General features: G+C 40.5%; 1 protein-coding gene across 1 annotated transcript; it reads left to right on the top strand.

The window, feature by feature from the left end:
- Window positions 1-709: 709 nt before the first annotated feature.
- On the top strand, window positions 710-17,814 carry C9H21orf62 (chromosome 9 C21orf62 homolog). The gene is made up of 2 exons (XM_047564962.1): window positions 710-844; window positions 16,487-17,814. The coding sequence occupies exon 2, from the start codon at window positions 16,497-16,499 to the stop codon at window positions 17,208-17,210; it is 714 nt and encodes a 237-aa protein (XP_047420918.1). The 5' UTR covers window positions 710-844; window positions 16,487-16,496; the 3' UTR covers window positions 17,211-17,814.
- Window positions 17,815-23,998: the final 6,184 nt, after the last annotated feature.

The following is a 23,998-nucleotide window of genomic DNA, read 5'->3' as shown; positions in this document are numbered from 1 at the left end:
GAAACTGAAGAAGAGTTCTCTTCCTTCCACCAGAGAAGACACAGCTAGAAGACATTGTCCCCGGACACTGAATCTGTTGGCACCTTTACCCTGAATTCCTCAGCCTTCAGAGTGCTGAAAAATAAACTTATTATTTATTAGCCACCCAATTTTATGTTATGTGGTTGTAGCAGTCCAAATGAACTAAGCCATTAGTTAATGTTGAATGTATACAGAATATTTTTTATCTATTTATTTGTTTTGTGGCTTCTAACATTTAAGCAAATGAACTAAAAAAGAAAAAGAAAAGAACTTTATCTTTGAAGTTGAAATGAGACCATTTTTTCCCCACGGAACAACCACCATAGGATGGTTTTTACACCAGGGCAGGCACTTAGCCTAAGTAACAATTCATCAGACCAAAAAGAGTGGAAAAAGTCATGGAAGTAAAAGTATCAAGGAGTCTCCATGGTCTACTTTTAATCCATTCAATTTCCTGCTAAAGTAGAATTTCTTCCATTTGTGTCAATCCTTTGGGGTCAACATATAGCAACAGTCTCCTTAGTTTCTTCTGGAAACTTCTCCGTTTAGAGCCCCGCAAAGAGTGGCCAGCAGTCTCTGAGGCAGGTTCCCTCCTGCTGTGTGGTTAATGAAACTGGTAGGCCAGCCGCTTCCTCCTGGTTGCCATGGAAATGACCAGGCCGCTGGCCCTCCGAAAACGGAACGGAACAGAACAGCAAGTGCGAGACCACACATTCCAGCCTGGCTCGAAGATTACACCAGCTGTCAAGCCAGGGTGAAGGATCAGTGGCCAGGCAGAGGTCTGCAGAGCAGGCAGACAAGGCCCGTCACCGAACTCCGAAATGTAAGTTGTTTTCTGTGCTCTTCTTTTCTAAAAAACATGTCTACTTTAACAGACAGTTTTACATAGCTTCAGAATTTCTTCTGCATGGCAGAAAAGTTGTGAGAGAGTTTGAAGAGCCACTGTCAGGGTCACCTCTTTGTGACTTCTGCCCTCCTTGAACATAGAGTGCATGGGTGGGTTGTGATCCATTAAACACTTTCTTAGGTTCCCGAGATTATGAATTGCTTTTCACTGAGATTCTGCCATTAAAAGGCAACGGTTTCGGTGTATTGAGCAAAGAATGAAATGGTCTTCTCATTAGTCCCTAAATAGATAAACTCACGACAAATATAATAATTTTCATCTCTGTGGAATCTGAGCTTTTTGTTTCTATTTTAAAACATCTGGCCCTACTCTTGGGTTATTTTTTGATATGAAATGGTAATTAAATCAAAGATAAAGATATATTTCTTTTTCTTATTGTGATGACAAACAAAGAAAACCAGGAACTCTCAACTCATCGTCTTATGTGCTTCCTTTGCTGTTTGTCTTTTAATAGTAATGTATTTACTGGCTGTTTATACACTAGGTTTTTACAGAGTTTACTCACTGGAAAAAACAGAGATTAAAAGAAACAGTAAGCTTAAATGAGCATTAGCATTTGGATTGGATTGTTAACTTTTTTAAAAAATTGCTTCTTTTATTCAAAAATGGACAAAACATAATAAATAATGAACAATAAAGGCAAGGTGGGAGGGTGCTTTAGTTCAAATCCAGAAGTCCATACACAGTCCTGCATAGATTTTATTGTTTAATAAACATGTTTTGGACAGTTTTTAACAAAAGTATTCTGATACATTTGGGGAGGAATAAAATGTTTCAAAAACGTTGTGCATAATATTTATGAAAAACTTGTCCTTGAAACATATAAAATAAAACAGACCTTGTTTGTTTGAAATTTTGTTTGAAAGATTTCTTAATGAAAAGAACAATCCCTGAGAAGATTTTACTTTTTACTTTTAGACTGAATGATACAATGTTTGGAACAAAAAAAATATTTTTCATTCAATTTTTTTTTTTACTAAAATTGGGCCTTTTCTGAAAATAATCATTTCAATAAAGCATTTATGGAAGTGAGCACTTTTCAACAGCTGACTTGGACTTCCCAACTTATTTTTCCAGACCAGTTTTTTCATTGCTTAAAACTTGTATACAATCAGCTTTTAAAATCCAGTGCCCAGTGGTTCATGTCCCTGTCCATAAGAGCCAATAAACTGGTGGGCCTCAGTGTGGAGAGTGGGGCCATGCTCTTCTGTGGGCGTGTGGCCAGGGGCAGATGGAAAAGCGTGGGTTTGAACTCCAGTGATCCTGTCAACTGAGCATGTACCAAGTCACTCCAGGGGAAGACTTGACAGGCTGGCATGCATTGGCGAATCCATCCTCCCCAGGCCTGTGTTGAGTAGGAAGACACAGTTGCTGTACTTCAGAACCTCCCAATGGCTCACTCCATTGGGTATTCTTTGTCCCCCTATTCCATACCTATGCTAGTAGATGCAGATCTCGGCTCCTAGTGTCTTCTGTTCTGATGATGAACTTCAACTTTTTAAAAATGCTTTTATTAGTGCATTAGAGTTATACATAATGGTGGGGTTCATGGTGACATCATTAGACATGCATGGGATAGAGTTTGCTCCATTTCAGTCCCTTTCTCTCCTCTCCCCGCTCCCTCTGTTTCCCTTCCTCTAGTCTACTGGTCTTCCTTGTATTAATTGTTATTTTTAATGCATGCTCTATAGGTGAACATAATGATAGAATTCAAAGTGGCATGCTCATATACGCACATAGCACAATTTGGTCAGTTTCACTCCACGGCTCCTCCCTTTTCCATTCCCTCCACCTTCCCTTGATTCTCTTTATGCCATTGATCTCCCTGCTATTTTCATGGAGTCCCCACATTTTTCCCCTTGTTTAACTCTACCTTTAGCACAACAGAGAAAACATTTGAACCTTGACTTTTTTTAAACTTATTTTTAAACCTAATTTATAAATGCTTCTTTTTCAAGAGTGTTTCTGAAATGTTTATGTGTTTCAGAACCCAGTTATTTCCTTTTGTTCCCTACTCGTTTAGTGTGAGATTTCTGTAGACATTTTCAGTTGAAGGTCACAGAGTCTAGTAATGGAATCGAAGGCGCGGAACATCATGGCAGCCTGCCCACGACCCTGGGATGGGAAACAGCACTGTAATGTCCACTGTGGCTCCTTGGAGTGTATTTGGCTGTCTGAGTTCAAATCTTGGCCATTACTAACTAGCACTGGGACTCATTTAACCTCTCTCTGGGTCTCCATTTCCTAATATGAAAAGGGGACCATAATATCAACCTTTAAAATGATTGCAAAGTTTAAATGATATAAAACATGTGAAATAATTAAAAAGTACCTGGTAGGAAAAGAAGCATTCATTACAAGCTATTATTAATAGATAAAAAGATGTATAGTTTCTGATTTCAGCCAGTTTCCAACATACCTGCATCTCTCACCTTTTTTTATTTTTAGGCACATTGACTCTTATTAATGACCATTTCTATACTTAGCTAGCTTAGCTTATCTTAGGACACAGAGCTGAGGAACAGTAACATTTTTGATATAGTAGCATTTCTCCTCCATCTAGGACTCCCAATTTTCTTGGGAGTTAAGAGTCGTACTTTGACAGATGTCTATTAGAAATCCAGGAAGAACTGTCAAGGAAAATGCTAGACATATGAGCCCAAAACTTGGGAGGAGATTAGGAGGTGGAGATACAGCTTGTGAGTTGTTAGTACATTGGTGGTATTTAAAGCTGTGGGATAATCTGCAGTCACCAGGAGGTGAATGTACATAGAGAAGAGAGTCAGACAGAGTGGGAAGATGAGATGCCACCCAGAGAGACAGAAGGAGCAGCTGTGGAAGTAGTAAGAAAACCAGGAGGATGGGGTGTCCTGGAAGAAGATGGAAGGCAACCATGTCAAATGCTGCTGAGAAATCAGGGATATGGGGCCAGAAAATTGGCCTTTGAGTTTGGTATGTTGCTGGGTAGGAGTCACTGAGAACTGATGAGAATGTTCCCAACTAAGGGATAGTGAAAAAGTGGCTTAAAAATTGAAACAGGGCTCCAGGGCTCCATGGCAGAGCATTTGCCCAGCACAGGCAAGACTATGGATTTGATTGCTGGCTTTAAAAAAAAGAAAAAGAAAAAGAAAGAAAAGTCTAACGCAAACAGGTTCTGGCTTCTATATGACCACAGATTTGCTTATAAAAGTTTGTTTTCAATCTATTTCTGGGAAACTGACATAGCACTAAGAAAAAAGAGGTCTGGGCCAACTTAGAACTATCAGCTATGTCCCTAGCCTCACAAAATTTCAGGAAAGAGGTGAGATTTAAGGAGATGGAGGTGATTTCTTGGAGGAGAAGAAACAGATATGGTCCCCAGACCTAGGGGGCAGTATAAGCAGCAAGAGGGAGAAATCAAGTCTGGATTGGAGAAAACACAATGGGAGCCCAGGCATGATCACACACCACACACCACACACACCACACACACACACACACACACACACACACACACACACACACACAGACTCCTTCCCACAATGTTCCTTGTTGCCTCTTCTTTCCCAGTTTGATGTATTTCCAGTAAAAGGAGCACTTTCCATTTGCTTTTCTTGAGAGGCCTGGTCCCAGGGTCATTAGGGAAGCCAGAATCTTCTCTGTGGCCAGAGATTTAAAGAATTCATTTGGAGTTGCACCTTCACCATTTGATGGTCACTCAGTTTAACCCAAATTGTGATGCCCCAATTACCTATTGGAACTCTGCTGTTGTCACGGAGTTAATCTCCAAAGAGTCGTCAATGACATCAGGATCTTTTTAATAAGCTCCTTATTTTAGACGAGTTTGAAGTTTACAGAAAAATGGTGAAGATAGTACAGGGTTCCTATACAGAGTACACATCTTACATTAGTGTGGTACGTTTGTCACAATTCACAAACAGATGTTGATGCACTGTATTATAAGCTGAAGTCCAAATGCTATTCAGATTTCCTCTAATATCCTTTTGTGTCCCAGAATTCCATCCACAATCCCACATAGCTTGTACTTATTCCCAGGAGGTTTTTAAAAACTCTTAGAGATCTTTTGAGAAAGCAGTGGGATTGAAATGTTCTTTGGTTCCAATATTTGTATCTTAAACCACCAAAGGAAAACTTCATTCTTATCTAAAATCGAACGGTGAGAAATTTAATTTGAACACGGAAGAAAGGAAAAAGTTCAGGACTGACTTCTTGCATTAATAGTTCAAGGTACCGTATGGGAATGTAATAATGTACAACTGTAAGGGGAAGGTCTGAATCCTCCTTTATTATTGCAGAGGCAGGTAATTAAAATGTTAAAGGCTTGCCCGCTTTGCCTTGTTTCTCATCTCCTAGCAAAGGGATTAGGAAACTCATTTCCTTGGCAACCTCGCATGAAATGCTGGCCCAGTGATTTGAGCACAGTTCTCCCTGAGTTAGCTCTACAAGAGTGGACTCTTAAATGGTAGGTTGTGGGGCGGTTTGGCAGCAGGGGCTCCTATAATCCCCCAAGCTAGAGAAGTGAGGGCAAAGGCTGTGTCTTGCTCACAAATGTGAGACCCGTTCGGCCAGCACCCCATATTCGTGGCTCCCACCTTTACAGACTCGATCAATCTCTGATCAGAAATATTCAGAAGAAACATGGCATCTGTACTGAACATGTATAGGTTCCTTTTTCTTGTCATTATTCCCTAAACAATAAAGGATAACAGTTATTTACATAGCATTTATATTTTAGTAAGTATTATAAGTAATCTAGAGATGGTTTCAAGTACACAAGTATGCTCATAGCTTATATGCAAACACTACACCATTTGATACAAGGGGCTTGAGCACTGGCAGAGTTTGGTATCCACAGTGTGTGGCAGGTGAAGGGTGTTCTGTAAGCAATCCCCTGTGGATACTGAGGGACGACTCTGCTTAGGTTTCCCCAGGCCCAGAGAAGATGTGTAACATGAGACAGCATGGTGACCAGGGGCCCTGACTGTGAGCTCATGTCCCCAAGTGTATTCCACCCCGTGTCCCCACCGGACTCTCAGCAAAATTCCAAGGCAACCTCAAATCTACATCAGGCTGATTGGTAAGATCTCAGGAGGTTGCCAGATGCCATTCATGGTTAAACAATTTTCTGGAAAACAAGATGAATTTTGCTTGCTGATTTTTTGTTTGTCTGTTTGAACTGGCACTTCACTATGTTGCCCAGACTGCCCTCGAACTCCCGGGCTAAAGCCATTCTTTCTGCCTCAACCTCCTCAATATCTGAGACCACAGGCATAAGCTACCGCTCCTGGCCTGCTTGCTGATTTGGTGACGCGATACACCTCACAAATCTCAAAGGCAAAAGAAGTAGCAAATGATCAAACACATGCGTCTTTGACTTCGCTATGGTAGGATTAATTTAGATGATTTAAATATTCAAGAAAAGCCCCTAGGTGTCAGGTGCTCTGCTAAGGACTCAAGAATACGGCCCAAAAGAAAACCAGGGCTTTATTGCATCAGAAACCTGCCTTTCATAGCATCCCAAAAGTAAATTGGGGGGTTAAATCAACATGCAGTTGAGTTCAACATTCTGCTTTTCAGTCTGTTCTTCCTCTACTCAATCTACGAGCCTCTGAGAATTTCAGTCTATTTCTATGATTGAGTCCATTTACTGTCAAAGTTGTGATCCAGTTGATACCTGAGGGGTGCTGGCTTCACCAGCCTGTGGGTGCAGAGAAGGTCAAATTGACACAAGTTGCTTGTGCTTGGCTAGCTTCTGCGCCCCGCTACCCGATACAGGTCCCACCAATTATTTCTCAGAGTTCCCAGGAGTGTTATGCCTGTGCTCCCTTGTGTGTTTCCACCCCCAATCCCTGTTGGGTGTTGATTGTCTCTGGTCTCTGCTGTGAGGCTCCCTGACAATTTGAGGACCAGAAACAGTATCCAGGGGTATACCCAGCCTGTCCTCCTGCAGGGGCCAAATGGTAACACCTGCCCCTCATTCCTCGCTGTGCCAGATCTCTGATGTGCTCAGTTCAGAAGTGTCCACTGCTCAGTGTTCTGCTTTTTCACTTGTGCCCCTTCCCCAACCCCAAGTTCTTGAAAGCACTGCATGCATCCTTTGCCTGCAGCTCCACTGGACTCAGACCAAGGCATACGTCTGGACTGGGAAGACAGGAGGTGGCGGCCCCTCTCTGCTCATCCCTGCCTCAAGCTTTGTGCATCACCAGCACTCTTCCTTCTTTCTTCCTCAACAGTTTTACTGATGCAAATATCTGCCAGGAGATGGTCATTCTGAACTCATAGGTGTCCAGATGCAGCAGATTAGGCTTGGCTGCATTCTCTGTGAGAATGTCAAGCTTGGAAGTTCAAGAAGAACCTTAAAGGAGTTCAGGATGTATTTCACAAACTCATGATCCTGTCCAGTGAGAGGAACAAGCCACATGACGCAACTGGCAAACATGGTGTGTCCTGGAATGAAAAGGATGGTTTGTTTTGTCCCAAAGAGGGGGTTTAGAATCCCTTGGGGGATGTGTTGACTTAGTTTCTCCATAATCTCTATGTTCATTTCCTATTGCTACTACATCAAATTCCTACCAACTTTGTGTCTTAAAAGCGACATGAATTTTATTTTTCTACATATCTGGAGATCAGAAGTTCCACTGAGTGGGCTGAAGTCAAGGTGTCAGTAGGACTGGCTGTTTCTGAAGACTCCAAAGGACAACCATTCCTTGCCTCTTCCAGTTTCTAGAGGCTGCAGTTCTCCTGCGCTTGGGGCGACATCACTGCAGTTTCTGCCGTTGCCTTTTCCTTCTCTGTCTCCTCCTGTGTCCTCAGGACCCTGTGACTACACAGGACCTAGCTCATCAATCCAAGATCATCTCCTCATCTCTAGATCCTTGACTGAATTACATCTGCAGAATCCCTCTTGCCACATTATGTCACATATTCCCTGGTTCCAAGGATTGGGACATGAATATCTTGAAGGGCCATTGTTCAATCTACCTATTATTGTATTAGAAATAGGAGACTAAAAATGATATTTTGATCATATCCCATACTCTCACTATCCCTTTAGACATTTAATACACATTCAAATTAGTAGAAATGGAATCTGGACAATTAATTTCCATCAATTAATTCCCAAACTAGCTCACCAGTAATTTTAGAACCTCCCTTTCCCCACAATTTATAGAAGGGTAGTTATAAATATGATTTAATTTGTTGTGGGGAAAAACCAGGCAAAGAGATCTTTTGTTTTATGTTGAGATTATTCTCTAGTCAAAAATTTTTGTATAACAGTAATTGTCACTTGAGAATTCTTTGAGGTGGCCTTTGAAGACACCTTGATAGAGCATAGTAATATAGCCCTGTTATCATTATAATTTTGACATGGCAAAATATTATGAATAATGTTATAGTAATATGGACATTGTAGCATGCTTATGAGTAATAGTGATAATACTTATAATACCAGTGGAATGAATGTGTATATATATATATATATATATATATATATATATATATATATATCACACCAGTGGAATATATATATGATTATGTATAGTGGACTATATAATATATATACAATATTTATACTTATATATTAACCCATACATCTTGCTTTGCTCTTATAATCATCACATGCCACATTGAGAGAAATGAGTCTCAGAAAAACTCCTAGACTTGCCCAACCACATATTACTAGTTAGACATGAACAATCACAAAGATCTTTTAAATTATATCCTCTTAAGACCTAAATTTCATGCTTGAAGCTAATTTTACTTAAATTCCAACTTAAGGAGACATGAATTTTTACTTCCCTTTTTCTAACTCAGCAAATATGTCTGATGACAGAAAATAATTTAGGTTCTACTATTTAAATCAAATGAGATGTCAATCATATCAAAATCAACAGGAAGTCAGCTCTTGCCTCTCATGATGAACTTTATAAACCACAATAAAAGGGAAATAATTGATCTCCACAATAGAGTGGCATCTTCAGTGTCAGACGCTTATAAGGGCATGTGAAAATCCAATGGTTCATACCGAGGACGGGGGTGTGCAATTGTGGAATGTGAAGAAGAAAGAAAAGACAACACTTATCACATTAAGAAAACATTGGAGAGAGACCCAAATTAACTTAACTTTCAACTTCATAAGCTTTGAAATATTAAACAACAAGAATATAGCTCCCCCTTTTAAATATATTCTTATGCAGTGTTTATCTCAACCTGCCTCCTGCAGTGTGTTTGTGGAACAAAGTCAAAAAAAAAAAAAAAGAAAAATGCTAGAAGTCCCTTTTCTCAAGAGTGTTTCAAGGTCCTACACCTAAAGCCCTCACACCGCACCTCTGTGACCATCTCATCCACGTAAGCCAGAGGAGCTGACTTCCTCCTGGGCCTACACGGAAGGGAGATTGCACAGCCACAGACAGATTGACAGGCCTGAGACAGGTGACCACTCACTTCTGGGAGGAGTGGTGGCTCAGGGAGGAGTCTCCACTCCACGCCCCTCCTAGGTGTCCCATCTGAGTCCTGCTACCCCTCTAACGAGGGCCACAGTAGAGACAGGGCTGAAAGCGTAAACACCTTTGGCAAGGATAGTTGGTTTAAAATCCTCAAAGGCTTAAGAGACTGACACTAGACCCTTTCTGAGGGTAGGTTTTCAGCACTGGGTTCCTGGAAAGGATGGGTGAGAGGATGGCTAAGGAACTGAGAGGTCTCCTGCAGGGAGACCCTGGGAAGGGGAGATACACTTGACTTGCTTCACAGCCTGCCCAGAGCTAGTCCTCGCCAGCAGCTGGCTTACCACCAGCCAAACCACTCAGGGACTCTTGTCTCAAGAGACTGAGCTGTGACTTTCTGATGGCTGTCAGAGAGCAGAGCGCACATCTCTGAGGATCAAGTTCCCAGGCAAGCTGCGTTGGGATGCTAGAGAGACAAATGGCTCGGTGTTGTCCATTGGACTCTCCTGCTTTCTGCACCACTAGTTCCCTGGGAAGGATTCGGATGGTGTCTCAAATGCACACCCAGAGGAGGAAAGAGCCTAGTCCTTGCCCCCTCCCTCCTCAAACCCACTCTCTTGGTTTCTCCAGTCACTCAACTGTTCCTGATACTGAAATAGATTTATCTGGAGAACCTGGAGTCAGGGATTTGCAAGTGGTGAGATGCAAACCTTCAGAGAAAATGCAAAAGAAAAGTGTTCCCTCACTTAGAATTCTTTGTCCTATTGTTTTTCTTCCGGCAATGCAGTCTCTAGCGGACAACCGCAGTTACCTTCCTCAAACGTAGATCTGATCAGGTCTCTGCTACAAACCTTCACTGCTGAAGGAGGGACACAGGCCAAGCCAGCATTTTTATTTTTTCATCTCATTTTTAAAAAAATTCTACTGATCGTGGATTATTTGTAATATGGATAATACATAAACATTCTAATGTATGTATGTCCTTTGCAGATTTAAAAATGTTATCATTGGGAAGGGTTTTTAATTTTTTTATTGATGGGGTGAAGATCAGAAGAATTTGGAGACCAAATTGCTGCTGGCCGCAGGTCTAAACCCCTCAGCTTGGCCAGCAAAGTCCTGTCTAGCCCTGTGCTCAGCCTTAGGGGCTCAGGACATCTGATACGTGCTCTGAACACAGCAAGTACTTTAGTCATTCTGAGATTTTGTTCAAGTGATCCCTACATCTGTTCTGCCTCACTGGCCTCACCCTGCCCCTTCCCTGCTGGGCCCAAATCGCACCCTCTTTGGGAGTCTTTCCTGTTCTTTCCAGCCCAACACTTCATCTGCGTCTTTAGCAAACACTACCGAAGACCCTGTCTCGTAACTAGTTGCCCAGTAACTAGTTGCCCAGTTGTTTGTTCCCAGAGTACATTCTAAGTTCCTTGGGCAAATTTCAAATCCCTTGGGGGAGGCACAAATCTTCTTTTTTGATTTCCCATGACTTAGGCCATTGCCTGACATTAAGTAAATGTTCTCTACATGCTGATTTAGAAAATGTCATTTTCTTTAGAGAAAAGAGGATGCAAACCAACATTAGCACTTAGGGCAAACTAAATACTGTGGTAAACTTTCAAACATCTGTGCCTAGGATAAGAAGGCTTATCTTTCTCTTACATTGGTCTGGAGTCCTTGAGGGAGAGGGGTTCACTCTGCTCCACAGAGTCTTTCAGGGACTCAAGTTTCTGGCTATCGTTCTGCCATCTTCTGGGACCCTCAGGTCCTCTACAGAACCTCCCACCATATTCAGAATTCAGTTCTGTGGCACCACTTCACTACAAGAATTTTAGAAGTGAAGTCCAGTGGTGTGCCCAGGTGGGAGAAGAGAACATGGGTACTAGCGGGCCTTAGAAGTCTCTGATAGACCCAGATTCTAAGCCACAATTAGTGGCTGTATGGAACCATGGCAAGAACTCAGTGTCAATGCAGCCACGTCTTTCAAGCAAGATGCTGAAAACTATATGTAGCCACTACATGTTTGAGCCTTTAAATCACTGAACTGTTTAAAAACCAGAGTTAATATTCAGAATCAGCTTAAGTGTTGTTTTTGTATTGCAACTGAAGAAATCTCAATAGCAATTCATACTAGTAACTAGCTGCAGGAAGGCAGAGACTTCTGAATTAAGCAGATACAGACATCGTTACTTCAAAACAAATTCCACACGGATTCCTTCTCAATCTAGGATTACACCCAACATTTAGATCATGTTTATATTTGGCTCCAAAGGAATGTCTGAAACTGGACGCTTTCTGTTTATGAGAAGATTATTACTAGTAAGGAAATACTGTGTCGGTGGGAGGATGGCATTTGGACCATTTGCCCTAAACAGACTTGAAATGTCATAAATAATGATGTTTTGAATTCTATAGACTTCTTGTGGAAAAAAAAAAATCTAGTGACATTCTCCAAATCCTTGCAGCAATTAAAAATCAAATGTGAATTAAAATTTTAAAATTCAGAAGGGAGTTTAAGTTGAAATCAGAAGTGATTTTTCTTTTAAAGGAAGAAAGGCCATCACAGAAAAGACCTAAGGGAAGAAACAGGAAAGATACAAGGACCAGAAATTGATGAACTGCTACAGTAAGAAGCAGATAAATATAAAACTGAGCTGAGGTACAGGGAGTAAGGTCAGAAGAAAGCTAGGGCCTGGACACCCTAAAAAACACACTTTGAAGTCAAGACTTTGGTAGCAAACAAGGAGTTCTTTCACAGATGCAGTCCCTAAAGTGTGCCCCTGCAAATATCCTTGAAGATTCTGAGGAGGTGACAATGAGGGGTCTTCCAGTAAGGGAGACAATTTAGAATCCTGGACATATTCCACAAATTGAGTAAATTTGTCTGTTTTCTGTTGCTATAACAAAATATATGAGGCTGTGTATTTTATAAAGAAAAGAGGTTTATTTAGCTCACAGTTTGGGAGGTTTAAAATTCAAACAGCATAATACCAGCTCTGATGAAGGCCTCATGGCAAATGGCATCACAGTGTGAGCCTGTGGGATAGAGAGATCATAGGTTGAAATCGAAAACCAGAGCTCTGGGAGAGGTCAGGCTCACATGTATAACAATCCTCTCAGAAGAACTAACCAGCGTCCCCTGAAAACTACATCCATTCCTTTGGAGGGCATGCACTACTTTCCTCTAGGCCCTGCCTCTTAAAGGGCCTGCCTGCCTGACTAAACTTCCAACACATGAACCTGTGGGGAACAAACCACATCTAACCTACAGTGGTAGGACATCTATTTGCATTTTTGGGGTGTATTTTATCAGAATGGTGCCAGTGTTGGCTGAAACTGATAGGAAGAAGACGGTCAGGCTTACCATGAGTCTTGGCTCTGTCCACTGTTCAGCTCACCTTGCCTGTGTGTGGTAATGCTCTCTGGTTTCCCTGGGAGAGCCAGCCTCCCACCCTCTTGGTCCATCGCTTCCAGTGTGGATAGTTCTACTCACTGGTGCCAGGGCTGAGCATATGACCTAAGCAGGTCAGTTCGGTTTTACCTGGTACTATTGGGAAAGAGAGACTTTTTATCTCTGGGGGTTGCTCAGCTGAGAGAAGATAAACTCGGATCTTTTGGTAACCATCTTGTCTTCAGAAGGTGTGAGTTTTTCTGATAATGAAACCCATCCGGGAAAAAGAAGAACTATGAAATGAGGAGACATTTCTCATAATCCCTTCTTTTAAGTAGTTGGATCAAGCCATATTTGAACTCCTTCCTTGATATTTCAAATATGTGAGCCTTTTTTTTTCTCAAGATAGTCTGAATTGGGTTCATATAACTGACAGTTTAAAAAGATTTTTAGTACACTGGCATTTGTTAAACTGTTTTCCCATTCAGTCAATAAACATGGCTGAGTCCCTGCTAGGTGCAAAGCACTGTACTTGCAACTAAGACTATAAAGCCAAAAATGAGTTCCCTTGAGGGGTTCTACTTCAGTGTCATTACCTCAGTGATGACAGTGTAGTGTGACAGGCTCTGTAATAACATTTTTGTGTGGGGTATTGGCTGGGTTAGAAGATGTCATGCTAAATTTCATGGAAGAGATAATATCTAACTAGGGGGATATTTCTTGAGTCTGACAAATAATAAAATGAAAATTACCAACATAATTAGCACAGGGGGACAAGAATTTGAAAAATCAAAAAATAGAACAGAAGATTGACAGACTATGGGGACAGCAGTTCCCCTGGGAACAGGGAGATGCAGAATCTTTTGGGCTGGAAACCTCTAACCCATCTTGGCCTGACACAGCATTTTCTCGCCAGCCCAGCTTTCTGTGTGCCCCCTGTGCCATCACAGGAGCCCCTTAACACCCCCACCTTGGGCAGCGGTAGAGCAGGGGTAGAAGCAACCCTCATTTATTCATGCCATTCTGCTTATGCCATAGTGGAATCTGTCCACAAATCAATACATACACAGTAAAACTAGGGTGCTCACAATCTGTGCTTCAACACACTAAAGAAAGAAATTCATGGCAAAGTGATGGAGAAAAATATCTGACTGGCATCTTTGTGGTTACCCCTGTGCTTCAACCTGAATGCCCTTAGTGAGACTTCCTGCCTCTGGCTTCCTCATTCTGGCCTTTGGGCTCCCTGATGTCCAGTAGGCTAGGACCACCTGAGGTCCACCCAGGGCCCTGACTTTTGGGAAGTTGTTTGCAAATCCTCTTGGAGACTTCCAGACCCACATGCCCGGAGCAAATCAACCTCCTTCCCCTTCCTGCCTTCTCCCTCTCCCCTGCATGTCTTTGAAGAGAATAACCATCTGAAAGACTGAGGCAGACTCTTCCTCACTAGGTTGTAGTTATGTGTGGGTGCTTTCTCCCTTTGTTTTCCCTTTGCAGCCAGGGGTCCGAGGGGCTAGTGGAATTGTCAGCATTCCTGGTTCTGGGAAGGCAGGGTTACTGGGACATCAAGTCCCAGAAGTCTCTGACAGAATCTGGGACAGTTGATCATCTAAAATTATCTTGCAATTAATAAATTATTCCCTGTTTCTTACTAAGTGGGAGAGTCGCCAACACATCCTAACCGTTTAAAATCCTTAAGCCTCTTGTTCAGGGAGAGCTCTAATTCTCCAAGTTTCTCAAAGCTCTTTCTTTTATGACAAAATGGACCTGTTAAGACATCCTTTAAGAAAATCCTGTGTTAACTTCAAAATGAACACAAAATGCTATAAACCACCTTATCCAGGTCCTCCAAGTGGAATTTGATCTATCTCTCTGCTATTCTTATAATCATCTCTATGTTTAGTACAGCCTTTCTCTGTTCAGTCTCGTTTGTCCTCCTCCTTTCAGTATAACCCCCTTGAGGGCAGGATCCAGTCTGTTTATTTGTTTCTCCTGCCCCTGTGGCCTTGGCCAGGGCCTGGGCAGCCCATGCTAGGCCCTGCCTAGCTCCTCACACAGCTCTCTCCCCATTCCCACTGCTGCAGCTTCTGGGTTCTCACATGCAGGCCTGGCTTGGGCTTGGGCTCTGATGCCACAGCCAGTTGAATTCAGCATCAAGTCCATGCGCACATAAGCTCTGTGAAGACTGGTCCCTGGATTGTCTTCTTCTGAGCCATATCCCTACAAAGTGCATGCCACCTAATAATCTCTCAAGAAGCCTTAGTTGAGTAAATGAATGAGTGAAGGGAAAAATGAATGGATGGATGGATGGATGGATGGATGGATGGATGAATGGATGGATGGAAGGATGGATGGAGTGCATTACAATCACTGGGAACCAAATCTCATCTTCTTTCCAAGCTTACTCAACTGAGTTTGTCTTCTCCTCCCTGAACTCCAGTTGCCTGGTGATGGACTTGTGCCTGTCTACCTGAGCTCTGGCTTTTTTAGCTTTGCCTCCCTTGGGCTTCCCACTTCCTGTTTCACCTCCTGTGGCCTCATCTTGCACCCTCACATCAGCCTGGCCTCTTTCCTGCTGACACCGTACTCTTTGGACACTTATTTAATGCTTGCATCTACTGTTCCCTGTTCCTTCCTGTGCTGGTCTTTTTGATAGCTCTGGGTCCGCCTATTCACAGACCCATTCAAAATATCCCCCCATCTATGGTATGCAGTAAATACAGATGGACTGAATTGTGTTATTTGGTCTCTGTCTTTAATCATCAAGTAACTCAGGTGAAATCTGTTTATTTTGGCAAAACTAAAGTCTGATGCCTTCTGCCATGATGCTTCTCTTGATACTACAAGACAGAAGCACTCATCCATTCTACATCAGGCACTGTAGGGCTTTTCCCCCCAAGCTGGATATTGGTCTTTTTAAAATATGAATGCTTTATTACCTGTGTAGTTCATTTAGCAGTGCTTATATACTGCTTAGTTTTTGCCCACATAAAAAACTGAAAAAAATCAATTCATAAAATTTGTTTTGGGATAAGAGTAGATAAATCAAAATACCTGTAATTAATATTGGTGGGCAATTAATTATTTTCATTGTCTATTAACATAGTTACAGTTGACTCTGATGCATAAGTACATTTGTACTTATGTAGAGTCAGAAAAAAAGACAACTGGGTCTATAAACAGAGTAATATACTCAGGGTGGGGGTGTAAGGCATGTTTGTCTAGTTAGAAATGAAAGTTTACCATTAACCAACTGTTTCATTTATGACATTGAACAAATGCTATGCTGTTTAGCAAGCGGTGCGTAGGTAGACAAGTCTCACAAGGAACAAAGGTTTTGTCTCCTGAATTCCGGGAAGTCAGATACTGAGGGAGAGGGCTTAACAGGCACTAAACACTAGTAACTGGATGTCTGGAAGGTGTGCTCACTCAACTCCAAATCCCTGCCATAGATAGGATGCTGTCGCTGTCTTTGCTGACCTCGGCTCTGGCTCTCTTGGCAGGTTAGTCTCATGGTCAGTAGACATCACTAGGAGTCTTCTGTCTCAGCTGAGCAGAGTTCAGATTTCTGGCTGCTGCTTCTCATGAGGTTCTGAGATGAGGCCATTATTTCCTGTGTTTAGTAGAATTACAAGAGAGAAAAGTTTTCGACTGGGCCTTTAGGGAGCTCCTTTTCCTTACACTCTGTCTTTCTAATGAGAGGCTGTGATAACAAAGCTGCATATTTTCTTTCAGGTGAGCTCCAATGAATTGGCCCATGAAGGCAAAGCAGGACCACGCTGGCTTGCACTGGACAAGAATGGCAGCACCTTCCAGACACTGCCTCCTTCTGATCGGTGCACTGGGTGTCTTTGCACTTCACCGCTTCGCACAAGGTCAGAAGAACCGCACGCTCATTTTCACAAAGGAGAACACCATCCGGAACTGCAGCTGCTCTGCAGACATCCGGGACTGTGATTACAGTTTGGCCAACCTGATGTGCAGCTGTAAAACCGTCCTGCCTTTTGCAGTAGAGAGAACCAGCTACAACGGCCATCTGACCATCTGGTTCACAGACACAACTGCGCTGGGTCGCCTGTTGAACTTCACGCTAGTCCGGGACCTGAAGCTTTCCCTGTGCAGTTCCAACACCCTCCCCACTGAGTACTTGGCTATTTGTGGGCTGGAGAGGCTTCGCATCAACTCGGAGGCCAAGCATCCCTTCCCAGAGCAGAGTTTACTCATCCATAGCAGTGGGGACATCGACTCCAAAGAGAAGCTGGTGTCATTACACAAAGGCTGGCAAACATGTATGTACATCGCATTCTTAGATATGGCTCTTTTCAACAGAGACTCATCCTTAAAATCATACAGTATCGAAGACATTGCTACCATTGCCAATGACTTTCCTGACTTTTCTTACTTTAAAACCTTCCCAGTGTCAAGCAACAAAAGCTATGTTGTCACAGTCATTTACTAACTTTGTAAACTGTGTCCAACCTCCGGGAACTTGACAAATGATGGATCATTTGAACAAGGAGTCTGGGAATAAGGTCATGAGACTGCTATTCCTACTCACAGCTGTGCCTCTTAACCCCCAAACTCTGCTCACCACTGAGCCACACACAAACAACCAGCTCTCTCTGCTCTGCTCCATGCTCAGCCTTGGCAGTTATTTTGAAAAAGAAAGTGAAAAGAAACCAAAAAATGATGCAGTCTGGAGACTTGTCTCCAGAGCCTAGGTCATTGCAACTGGGAGCCTGTGGAGACATGTCAGACCAGAAGTGAAGAAAGCACTTCTGGCCATTTGCACGTCAGGAACAGCTTACTGGGGCTCATTGTAGAGTATGACCACCGAGAAAGGCATCTTCTTTTTGCAACATACAATAGTTGCCCTTTATCTGTGGGGGAGCACATTTCAAGACCCCCAGTGGATGTCTGAAACAGCAGATAGCACTAAGCCCTGTATGTACTCTTTTTTCCTATACATACATTCCTGTGATAAAGTTTAATTTATAAATTAGGCACACTAAGGGATTAACAACAATAACTAACAACAAAGTAGAACAATGATATGCACTGTAATAAAAGTCATGTGAATGTGCTCTCTTTCTCTCAGGGTATCTGTTGTACTGTACTTACCCTCTTTTTCTTGTGATGATATGAAATGATACGTGAAGGAAGCATCTTAGGGCAGGAGAATGGGAGATTTTAGCACACTACTGTGGACAGCATGAAATTTAAAACTTAGGAAATTTTTTTTCTGGAATTTTCCATTTACTATTTTGAAACAGTGGTTGACTGCCAGTAACTGAAATCATAGGGGAAAGAAATGTGGATAAGGGAGAATTCTGTACTGCCTTAAGTTTCTTTTTGCTTTGTTTTGTGACATTGCCTGGAATTCCCCTCAGTCAAGAATGATAGATATCAGAACTTTTGGGACTTTGAACTCACACAATGTCTAGGATCTCTGAGACTAATATTTTCCCATTATCTTGCTAAGAACAGATGCATTGAGAAATGGGAGCTTTGAGAGTGTGTTTAGGGAGGGTGGGGGGAGGCAGAACAGGCATGGATTGGGTGGGGACTTGGGCAAATGAGGGCACCAGGCTTCTGAAGAGGGGGACACAGAGGGCACAAGAAATGAAATAACTGCATATATCATATCTCAAAATGTCACTTAGAGAAATGCCTAATCCCAGGGAGGGTTTTCTTCTAGCCCTTCTCTTTCATTTCTGCCTGTCTCTGAATCTCCCATCTTTGTCTCCCTTATTCCACTCCCCCTCCCCTTTTTCTCTTCTTTTCCCCTTGCTTCAGAAATCAGAACTTAGATTAATATGGGTCAAAATATGAAACTACATTAGGGGCTAGCCTGGGAATCTAATAATCACTTTTTATTCCCATGGAGAAAGGTGCTCAAATTGTTATGGTGTGTGTGTGTGTGTGTGTATGCCTGCTGCTGGAGACTGAGCCCAAAGCCTCATGCATGCTAGGCATGGGCCCTACCACTGAGCTGCACGTGCAGTTCCTGGTAAATTTTACTTTTTTCTTTGTTTTTGATAATTAACAAAAGAAATTTTGGTACTTAGGCCATCTGGAAGTTCAAGATTGGAAAGTTAAGACACTTCATGTGACCTGGTCAATGCAGAAAATGGTGTTATGTGTGTTGATAAAAGGAATGAAACAACATAGCTTTAAAAATTAAACTGGCTCAACATTATAGAAAGAAGACTTTCCCTCACAGAGACCCTACATACCATTAGAGCATAAAGAATCTACGACAACTGTGATTCAAATGTCTATATTCAAAACATAATGATGTCAAAACATTTTTGCACCCCTGATTCCATAATGTTAAGAAATAGTTTAATATGATGTCCCAGAGATGGGCCACTTTCATCACAGATTACAATCATCACAGTTTTTTTCTTTTAACCTTAACATAGGGTGACTAAAGTAACCTGAAATTTCTACATTTGCTAATTGGTGGGGGATTTGGCCATTCGGGTTAATTAGCATGAGTATATAATGTCAGTGTTTAAATTAGGCCAAAATGCAGACCAGAGTTTGAATTTTAATTTAAAAAATGAAACAACCTCATTACTGACACTGTACTTTAGAGGTAACATTAAATTAGAAAAAGACAAAGAAGGGGGAGAAAAGGAGGAGAAAGATGGCAAGTAAGACATAAGTGAAAAAATAAATAATAAATATATCTTTACTGTCATTAGTTACTGAAAATGTAACAAATTGAATTTTAATCAATATTTAATATATAATTAAGTGATGTTATAAATTATGTACTTCCTATAAATAACTACCATTTGGTAGCATTCAATAGTTTCAAAACCCTTTCACATATGTTTTCTTAATTCTTATGAGAAATCATTGAAGGCTAATGAGATTTAACAAATAGAAGGCGGACTCTAACTTAGTTATAAGTCAAGCTTGAGGTTTCCAGATTTCTGAACTGAAAGTTTGGGTTGGGTGTGACTGTTGTGGAATAATGAAGAGACGGAAAATCCACAGCACAGACATGGTATTAAAGGGAACTCTGCACTCAGCAGCAGGGTGGGGGACAGCAGGGAGTGGTGGGGTGGCCTTAAACTGAGGGTGCATCTCAAGTGCACCTGGCATGTCCCCTGTGGCTCAGCTTCTGCCGAGAGCTGCCTTGGGAGAACACCACAGGGCCAGATCTGATGCTTCTGGGGAATTAAGAATTCCAGCTTTTCATGTGGAAATTCACAATTTGCAGATGTTGACATGCCACTCAGTAATTTTGTTTGTTTGTTTTTCATAACACCATGTGGTCAATAAACTATGCCAATGGTTACATCTGGTCTGGGGCTAGCAGCTTATCACCTGTGGTCAGTGGCAAGCTGGTAAAAGTTTAGCCACCACCTTTTTTTTTTTTTAAATCTATATCTGCATCTGTATATATGGGTCTATATACAGATACATAGATATATATATACACATATACAGAGTTCACTATAAAGTATATGTATTACACCATTTATAAATGATAATAAATATGTATTATTCTTTATTATGAATTCTATTATACAATTAATTCTCAAAGAATATTTTGGTTGATTTTTGCCAAATTCTTGTATCTAAAACCAACCTAGGGTTGCAACCAATAAGAAAGTGTAGTTCTGGCATGAATACTGTTGATATTTTCATTTATATTAGGAATAAGAGGAACGTTAAACAACAAAAATATACATGGGAACATTAGGTGCTAGTCAATGATATAAGCAACTTCTTTGCTAAATCAAATGATAGTTTTCAAATCCTGGAGGAGTATTCTTCTATCTGGGAACTATCTGTAATTTAAAGGCTATGGACATGATTTGTTTCAAGTTTAATCTGCATTTTTTCATCACACACAACAAAAAAATAGATCAAACTCAAATATGTAGTGCTTTTCCAATTTCAGTGTTTTAAATATTGTCACTACAACCAAACAAAAGCTACCAAGGAAATAGGGTTGAGAACAGACACACAGAAGGACACCATTAAATGACATGTCCACCCCACAGATGCAATAGACACAAATAACATAAAGGGAATGAAAGACAGTAAAGTGTAGTAAAATAATTAGGGAGTCATGAGTATTTATTATCTTAATTTTTATATGACTTATTTAGTTGTAAGTTTACATAATTTAATTTTTAACGACTGTGCTTAACACCCAGTTTGCAAAATTTCTAAAAAATTTGCCAATGAGGTCCTGAGAGCCAGTATGAGCCTGTGCTGACCCACTGGCTGAAAGAGATGCTGAAAGATCTGCATGAAGACTACGAGTTTAGGGTGTGGAGAGAGCATCACTTCAGTATAGAAATACCCATCTCCTCACCTGCCAGATCCGCAGGTGGAAGTCTAGGGGTGAGCAACGACCTTCCACGCAGTAGCCCACTCTTCAGTGGTCCCAGAAGCCCCAACGTGGGAGATGGTAGGGTTGAGGAATTTAAGATCTTCTGAGAAAATATGGGTTAAGAGCTAAAACTCTTCAGTGAAACTAGAACAGTCCCTCAAAAGGAGAAAGGAAACAAAGGAATGAGGAAGAGATCTGAATAATATCATACACATATTAAATTGGTAAAAATGGGAATCAGATAATCAATTTCAATTTATCAGACTTGCTCCCTCATAATTACAGGATCTCCCTTTGTCCACAATTTACAGGAAGAAGTTTAGAAATCTGATTTGATTTGCTCCAGGAAAAATGATGTGAAGGTCTTTTATTTATGTATTTGAAGTCGAACAGAGTCAGTAATCACAACGTAATGGTGCACAAGGTCGTGTTTACTCAGCTCATTTCTACAGAAACACTGAATCTGCAGAGAGAAGGAATCATAAAGTCTTACTGACTGAACCAATGTAGGCACGACCCACAAAGTGGTAAAAATAGCCCCAAACTTACCCCAACTTTAAAAAATTTTGTGCATGTGGAAACAGAAAGAGACTAACAATCAAAGAGGAAAACAGGGAAATAAACATTCACATAAGATGTAATTCAAATAGCCAATAACTAAATTAAAAATTACCTTTAAAAGAAATGTAATGAGATACTAATATTTGACCCATTAGGTTGGCAAAAAAAATAGTTATATGATATTAACTTTTATTGTGCCTGTAGGCAAATAGATATTGTCACACAGTGTTGCTGGGAGAAAAAACTCAGTTTGGAGTACAATTTAGGAACGTGTCTTAAAAAGCACACAAGCTAGAAGCCAACAATTTGGTTTCTCCATATCTGCTGTACAGAAACATTCCTCCAGAGAGAGATATATATGTCAATTAGTAAAAATTCATTTAACCACTCACATGTCAATTAGTAAAAATTCATTTAACCTTTCACCTATAAGCATACTTTTTATATGCATATTATACTTCAATAGAGAGTTTTTAAAACAATGAATAATGTTAACACTCAAGAAATTGTCTTCTAGAAATAATAAATATGAACACTTCACCACATTTATCCTAAGATTTTTTAAATAGAAGAAATGAAACACTATTAGTTTTAAAAATTGGAAAACAATTATGAACTTTATATAGTAGGTTCATTGTTGGAAGTAATATTGGCACCACAATTCTGAAACAATATTGAGTTTATTGTAGGACTGTGTAGAAGAGTAGATATATTGAAGTTCTGAGTGATCCATGGTTCCAACTGTGGGAAACATGAGTTGAGGGAAGGAGGGCAAGCAGCCGAGGATATTAGATTGAACTGAAGGTATTGGATCAGCTCATGATTTTTAAGACATGTTCCTTAGCTTTATCCATGGAGAGGACCTAGACATAATGACACTCTGTGGCAAAGAGCACACCCAACACTGAAATTTTGGTTTCTCAGTGCCATTTTCTATTAAACCAAACAAGCGTACAAAAACTAGGACTGTGAAGAAATGGCTGATTCCAAGGACAGAGCAGCAAAAGATAAGGTGAGCCTGGAACATCTTACCGTGTCAGTATGAAAAGCCCAAAAAGTCGATGGGGACCTATCAAAAGGATAAGGGGGCCAGATTAAAGGATTCTACTGGTCAATCCAGAGACAATCTCAAATCAAATAATCAGTTGTGGAAATGGATTGCAGTGTGTTGATTTGAAGAACATTCCAGAGTCTATATTATCATTAAAATTAGAAAGACAAAAGTTGGAAGAGGGAAGAAAAAAATTCTGCTATACAGAAGGAAAAGAAATAAATATGGAAAGAATAACAGATACTAAATCACCATTCTGCAAACACCATGGGTATAATTAAATCTGAAAAGATTTATTCGTGGATGCTAAAATGATTGGATGAAATACCAGGGAATATTTACACAGTCTTAAAGTACCATAATTCCACAGATTACTCATTAATTGCAAATGATTTTTTACAATGAGAAAGGTCCATAACTGACTAATTATTCTTATCATGGAAAAAAATGTGCTACCTGTACACAGTATTTTTTGTCAAAAAAAGGTCAAACATTTATCTAACCCAAATTCAAGTTGAAGGACATTCTGAAAAAAAAAAAAAGAAAAAGAAAAGAAAAGAAAATCTGACCTGGACTCCTCAAAAACCTCAATGTTATAAAAGTTAATAGTAATAATAATAAAAGAAGAGAAGGGATGGACTGGTCTAGGATAAAGAAGACTAAATGGCCATGATGACTAAATTTCTGGATAAATACTGGATATTAGATGATAGTAGTTTATGTGAAATTTCTCGAGTGTGGTTACTATATTATGGTTATATGTGGGATTGCTCTTGTTCTTAGAATATACACACTGAAGTTTTTCAAAGTGCAGGGTCACAATATCCACATGTAACTTTCAAATGACTCAGCAGTGAGAAAAAGAGCAAATGCAGCAAAATATTAAGTGATAAATCCAAGGAAAGAGCATATGGGCATTCATTGTACTGTTATTGCTTCTATTATTGCTTTGTTTTTGACCAACTCATAATAATGGCTCATATTTATGGCAGACAATGTGATATTTCCATATATGTATACACTATGCACTGATAAAAATCAAGGTTGTCACAGGAAAAGAGGAACTTGCTTTTTTGTACTCTTGAATTTTTTCCAAAAGAAAAAATTGGAGGAAAGAATGAGGTATATATGTGTGCACTTACAAGGAAAGAATTCAAAAAACCAAAATGGAAGGAAAAAACATGTTATAAAATGACATAGTAGGATACCATTAGTTTAAAAATACATACATCTTTTGCATTGTTGTGATCAAAACACCTGACAAGAACAACTTAGA

The sequence above is a fragment of the Sciurus carolinensis genome, chromosome 9 (assembly GCF_902686445.1).
Source record: "Sciurus carolinensis chromosome 9, mSciCar1.2, whole genome shotgun sequence".
NCBI lineage: Eukaryota > Metazoa > Chordata > Mammalia > Rodentia > Sciuridae > Sciurus > Sciurus carolinensis.
This window is presented reverse-complemented; position numbering and strand designations above follow the sequence as displayed.

Bases quoted from the DNA above. Each gene is read 5' to 3' on its own strand.
- C9H21orf62 (XM_047564962.1), top strand. From the start codon at position 16,497: ATGAATTGGCCCATGAAGGCAAAGCAGGACCACGCTGGCTTGCACTGG.